The sequence below is a fragment of the Papilio polytes genome, unplaced genomic scaffold (genome assembly GCF_000836215.1).
Source record: "Papilio polytes unplaced genomic scaffold, Ppol_1.0 DF824437.1, whole genome shotgun sequence".
Lineage (NCBI taxonomy): Eukaryota > Metazoa > Arthropoda > Insecta > Lepidoptera > Papilionidae > Papilio > Papilio polytes.
This window is the reverse complement of record NW_013524767.1, coordinates 281,912-288,857: the sequence shown is the minus strand read 5'-3', so window position 1 is coordinate 288,857 and position 6,946 is coordinate 281,912. Positions and strand designations below refer to the sequence as shown.

Here is a 6,946-nt window from a genome sequence, read left to right as displayed (position 1 = left end):
GAACTTTCTAGATGCGTGCACCGCGCGCCGGCCGCCCGCGTATTCTGCGGGCTGCGGGCCGTATGTACTCAATGTCGGTCCCACAGTTCCACAATCTGGAACAACACTCGAACCAACTGGAAAGTTTATATCTGCAACATGTTTAATGCCGTATTGACAATCTCGAAATAGGAAGCCTTGTTTATGTGACGTGCTTGTAGCTACGAGGTCGGGAGATTGATGAGTATAAACACTTCGGTAATCAATAACAGACGCACACACATACGCTTAATCAACGAAAATGACGAATGTAAACAACTAAAGTTATTAAATATCACTTGGGATTTTAGGGCTTGGTATATCTGTTACTGTTACGGTCATCTCCATCTCGTCTCTGTTACATTTTCATGATGGAGAACCTACTGCTTACGGTATTTTACGAGTATATCAAGCGACGTCATAAATACGCGCCGGCATTTCTTTATTACTTGAGCATCACCATCACCATCACCTGCGTCGTTCGATTTAATCGATAACGGAAATTCAATAAATAATAACATTTTTTTTATTGACACGCTCCGTCTTGTCGGTTTCATTAAAAGTATCGTTTCCATTAATTAGAAAAAACAATTCCTCTCAGGAGAATATGTCGTAGGAGTCTACAAAATATACTATATTTAAATGTAGGTTCACATCAACACTCTTCTGTTCTGTCTCAGTTATCGACGGTCCAAGGGTCAAACGTGAGAGGTCCAGAACACTAGAACTATAATCTACAGAAACACAATAACAAGAACTTTTTCATTGTTAAATCCGTAGTCACCTGTATCTCTGTGAATATTATTTCCAAGATATCAGATAGAGCTTTGCCTTAAGATTTTGGAAAAAAGTGATTATTAAGCGTTTACACTAACTTAGTTTTTTTTAAGTTGACAAAGGTCGACAAAGCATTTAAGCAACAATCTTGTTGCTGGTAGACTAATAAAAATGACTCACTTGTAGCGTACGGAGAATTGAGAGTAGTGTTTAGTCTCGGCGGGGCTGGCGATGTGGCAAGGGCATTGTGTCGACGTTGACGCGACGCCACGTGTCAGTTGACGCATCGAACATTGTCAGGTCTGCTCGGAGCTTCACTAGTATTTTGTCTTGTTAAAGCCATTACTTACATACCACTTATGCAACTATGGACGTTGATAATCTGTTACAATACGGCTAAGTCCGTTTTGATTATACTTTTTTTATTAGATGCTCACAATCTAGATAGGGTTGTCATAAATATTAAAGAAAGAAGTAACTATATGATTAACTTGCTATTGCCCACCACTTCCCCCGTGTGAAGTTTTAAAGTTCCGAACTTACGTTCACCCCTTTTTTCAACTTATCACCTTAAGTATTACCTTAGTTGTAATCTACGTAATAACAGAAATCTACCGATGCAAGATTCCAAATTTTTAAGCCCGATAGCTTGTAAGCTGATTTTTCGGTTACCCTTATTGTTGTGTTCGCGATATCTTCTAAACTATTAGTCATTATGATTTTTATATACCTCTAACGGTTTAGACAGCTCGGCTTACGAGAAAAGTTCAGTGAATTTTTAACGCCGGCGCACAGTGTTTCGTGTTGTACGGAGAGGTTGGCCAAAATGCCAAACACAAAATTGAAGTATTGTAAACTTTTAAAAATATCAAAGGATAGCTCTATATATAGCACATTTAGATTTGTAAATAAAAAAAATATTCAATGTATGGTTTAGTCATAATAACCGTAGTAAAAGTAGTCATTATTGAACATCGGTTTGGTCGAGAAAATATGATAACTTTAAACAGATTATTATTCCACTAAAAAAGTTAATCATGTAGTAAATCTTGATATCTTTTATTTCGTCATGACATGTATTATGTTTAGATCCAAAAATTATGTGTTTTTATGTATGTGTTACGTTTTCACTAAGCATCGAAACATGTGATAGGTGCCTTGACACAATCTTGTTGTAAACAAGCATTTTAGTTTATGTTCTACGTATTTCTACCCCATAGTATGTACTACCGAAATATAGCTTAGAATGTGTTCTTCTGGATTCCATTGAAAAATATTCCGCCTTTTTCCGGCGCCCATACTGACTTAGCCAAAAAACCGTAGGTGCTCATTTAGGTCTTGTAAGCATTTTCATTTTTTTTCTGTGCATTTTTACCCCATAGTATGTACTACAGAAATATAGCTGAGGGCCTGTTCTTTTATATGTCATTTAAATTATGCGTGTCCTTTTCCGGCACCCATACTAACATAGCCCAAAAACCGTTGATTTTCATGTGATCTTACAAATACCCTTTTGCAAGCATTGTAATTTTTTTTCTGTGCATTTCTACGCCATAGTATGTTTTGCAAAAACGTAGCTGAGGATGTGTTCTTTTAGATGTCATTTAAATTTTGTGTGTCCTTTTCCGGCGCCCATACTAATGTAGCCCAAAAACCGTTGCTTTTCATGTGATCTTACAAATACCCTTTTGCAAGCATTGTAACTTTTTTTCTGTGCATTTCTACGCCATAGTATGTTTTGCAAAAACGTAGCTGAGGATGTGTTCTTTTAGATGTCATTTAAATTTTGTGTGTCCTTTTCCGGCGCCCATACTAATGTAGCCTAAAAACCGTATAAGTGCATATTTATTGATTGGCGTATGTACATAATTATTATATTTTTGTTAATACAATAATTCAGTGACTAATTTACACATATTTATATAAAAACAAATTAAATATCTCCAAATTTGTTAAAAAATATTCCAAAATCATTATTGCCAACCTCCCCATACAACGCGAAACACTGTGCGGCGTCCAGAAACACGCTGTTTATTAATAGTTCTTAAACATTAGTAATAATAAAATATAGCTTATGTTACTCACAGATACCTAATTACCTTTCTGATGGTAAAAGAATTTTTAAAATCGGTCCAGTGGTTTTTGAATTATTTCAATACATACAAAAATACAAACATACAAATCTTTCCACTTTATAATATTAGTATAGAAGTATACATAGATATAGATAAAATGTTTAGTTAACGTCAATTTTTTCATTTTTATACAATTGCATATCTGCGATTTATCATTGTGTTCAATGTATAAGTAGTTGTTGATGTAAATTTAATTTTGTTTTTAGCGTGAACCCACCCAACCTGCAGAGCACCAGTAGCACGCAAATCAAGGAGACCAGCAACGACTCCTCGGGAGGGGCATGGAGGTAAGTCTAGCTGTAAGTTGTCGTAGCTGAGTAGACCACACGACCATCGACCTTCGTGTACTAACATCACTTTTGTATCGGAAATTGTTATAGGTTCGGTCTGTAACTTCTTAATATTGTTTTTAAATTGGAAAAGTAATATTGATGTGCTTCAGTGTTCTGTCTTCATGATGAATTTGTGTTTATCTATTTCTATAGCATAGCATTACAAAGAGTTATTTTACTAAGCGCCATACATTAGATACTTTTAAAAAGTGTTTTCAAGACTTGTAAAAGGCAGATTAGTACGTAGAGATGGTTTTTCATGACATAAAATCTACATAAATATACGCGTTTTGTGAGTATTACGGAAGGAACTGTCAATGGTGGGATTAAAGGAAAATAGTCCGATCTTGTGTTTGTGTGTATAGTGACGGCACACACAGACACAAACACACACGAAACATGCTTTGTAGTATTGAAAGAATGCCGTGACGCGACATTCCCTAACGGTTTTTAAATGTTTTGTGTAATAATAAAATTAATTGTTTAATGTTAAAATAAGCAAACATTTCTTATAAGTAATGAAACAAATAAAGAAATTAGGTTATACATGTTTTCTTAATAAATTTCATAAATATATTCATTTACTACGGAGAATATATGTATTATGAGTTAATATAATGCCGAAAATAATAATTGAATAGTGTAAATGTTATTAAAGATATTTGCTGTAAAAGCATTGACCTCTTAATTCGACGCTAGACTCTGCCTAGATAATTATAAACACGCAGAGAAATACGTATTTTTAAATGAATTTTAACCATAAACAAAGAAAGTTGGTAACTCCACGACGCTCAACGGAGAATGATGCAATTTAAAATGGCGCGTTCGAGTGACGTTTGCGGGAAACATCGTTACAGCTCCGACCAGGAAGGGCGTTCGCGCCTTCGCCCTCGCTTCTTCACTGATTTGATTGAGACTTATTTATTATTGAATTAGGCGTTCAAACAGGATGTTTGTTTGAACGAAAACGTAATAAGAAAATATATTTCTTGATAATCCTATTTTTACAGATATTTTTTTAAGCTATATTTAGTTAATATTACTTAAATTGGGTCTATGATGCTTCTAATGAATGTTGTTAAAAACTCATAGTGTGTCGTAATTGAAGACAATCACACGTCTGATGTTCTTTGGACTTTTTACTGTTTATCAATATTAGTAATAGCTGTTGATCTCGACTTCGTCTCACAGCCTGTATCACTCACTGGTAACGTAACTTTTACATGGTAAAAGAATTTTTAAATTAGTTCAGAAGGTTTTGAGTTATTACAATGCATATAAAAATACAAATTTTTCCTCTGTACATATTATGATGGTCTCAGGATCTAAAATAACGCCGTGTCGAACACTATTTGTGAAGCTTATAACAAAGTTTCTTTTTAAATGTTATCTTTGCACTTACATTTGAAGGAATGTTAAAGCTGCTATAGAAATTATCCTTACATTTCTGCATACATTAACATGAAATCTTTTTGCGAGATACCCATCTTTCTGGCGACAAGGCGACCGCAAAACCGACCCACTCTGGGGACTTTCAATTTACTTGTAAACTCGCGTAATTTTGTGTTAAAGTAAAATTGCATGGGCGTTTGCCACGTAATTGCCGCGGCCAACTTAAATAGATTTATGAATTGCCTCTTAAATTATTCTCTTGCCCCTCTCCCAGCGCCCTCGACCAACGAAATACATTGCTTAGGTAATGTTTTTTAAACTCGGACTAGACGGGAATGTGTTGTACGGGAATATGTAACAGTATGAATAGTTAGCCGTTAGCAGACTGTCGACGTTCCATTGAATACGTCGTCTCGCTTCTAAATGAAAACTTGTATCTTATGTCATTCATTCTTATATCATTCATTCGCCTCGAAGATGATTTACAAAGAGCCTAGTGTGATACAGTATTCAGCCGTCTACAATTCTACTTAACGCTAAATGATTCAATTGGAAAACGGATCGTGTAAAAGCTTACACAAGCCACACTGCACCAACTCGTAGTCTTGTAGAGTGTGGTGGCAGTTTTAAATATTTTCCGCTGCCGGCTGACTTGCTGCCAATCGAATGTAACGGTTACGTCTGTTGGCCGACGAGGGCCGGACTCGTTGGTCGGTTCTATCAAAGCCGTTGGTTCGCTTTTCTTTATCTAGCGGGTTTAGCCAGCTACCGATATCTAGCGGCTATAGATTATTACTATTATTACAATTTAACGTCTCGGTAAAGTTTTATTAATAAACTAGCTGTTCCTGGCGCGTCAACCGCATGGAATTATAAAAACTTTATTTTATTGTTTACATTTGTCAAATTCACAACTGCAAATGTCACAATTACCATAATAACCTTGTTTCCTTAATGTTGGTAGATTATAGTTTATGGTCCCTTTCCCATATCGAGGTATTTCCAACTTATTTACCCCCTGTTTAATAGCGTGAAAATATATAGCCTAAAGCGTGTCGTAAGTGTAGGGGTTCTTATTAAAGAAAGGATTATTCAAAAGTACGCTATGATTTCTGGCATCCTGCGCCACGAAGTAGTTTGTGTTTACGCTTTATTGTATTAGTATAGAGTAGGTATACCTAAACGGATAGTACCTGTTTTGTTCTATCATTTATTACTCAAGTGACAGGAATGACGTCACGTCGCAATTAAATGTCAAATAAGCAAAGTGTATACTCGTATTTTCTGCCTGGTGTACATTATGCCAGGACAGAAGTCAGAAGCGCTGGCCTGGCGTGGATTGTTTTGCCTCACTAGCGCCACTTATTAGTTACACTTACACTACACTAGTTGTATGCATGCGCTGAATTGAGTGCCACTGTCCTACTGTAATAGTATAATATAAACTAGGCATTCCAAGCAATTTTGCAGACTCGGCATAGTGTCAATTTTATACCTTGTATGTCGGTATCTAATTACATTTTATACGACACCATACGATCGGCATTTAACATTGTTGCATTCCAATACTTGAAATTATTAATCAAAAGAAGCATACGATATATTGAGCTTGATAACAATTTTTGGGGCAACTCCCTTATATTTGGATATGACTACGTCTCTGTGGCCAGACTGGGTGCCAACAGACTACATGAGCTTATTCTTACACAAAAATGTATTAACTCAACACATACTAAATTGGAGCACCATTCACCATACTGACTTCGTTATAAGTAGAAGTAAAGAAAAATATATTTATGGTAAGGTGATTAATGCCGATCGGCTGTTTATCAATCTTTATCATTTATTTGAAGTACCTAAATTTGACATTATACCAAGCAAATATTGCTCAATGCTAGAACGAAACCAACACTCCACAACCACACAGTAAGTACATCTTTGGATTATCTGTAATATGCAATACTAATATTAGCGCGCGGCTTCGTTGGCGCGTAATTAAAAGAACTCATTTCTCCAGACTGTTCAGTTCCTATGCGCCGAATTTCAACAAACATCCATTCATCCATCCAAATATTTATATTGATTTCTTTTAAAATGTCAGCATGAGAAAAATGAACATATATTTATGCGGTGGAATTTGTTTGCAATAGAATGCAGAGAGCATGACTTCCCAGAGACGTGGACTACAGGGGGTTGATGGGCAGGGCGGTAGTGCGGGTGGGGTGGGTACAGGCGGTGATACGGTGCTGCGTTGCCTAGGTCGTAGGTAATGTCTAACGGAACTATGCGACT

The 6,946-nt window shown here is 36.1% G+C and overlaps 1 protein-coding gene across 1 annotated transcript in view; it reads left to right on the top strand.

Annotated features, from left to right (window-relative positions):
• Positions 1-3,323, top strand: part of LOC106110180 — a 19,870-nt gene extending 16,547 nt beyond the window's left edge. The window contains exons 9-10 of the mRNA XM_013291946.1: positions 3,137-3,217; positions 3,311-3,323. Coding sequence (XP_013147400.1) covers positions 3,137-3,217; positions 3,311-3,323 — 94 coding nt within the window. The remainder of the gene's footprint in view (positions 1-3,136; positions 3,218-3,310) is intronic.
• The last annotated feature ends 3,623 nt before the right edge of the window (positions 3,324-6,946 follow it).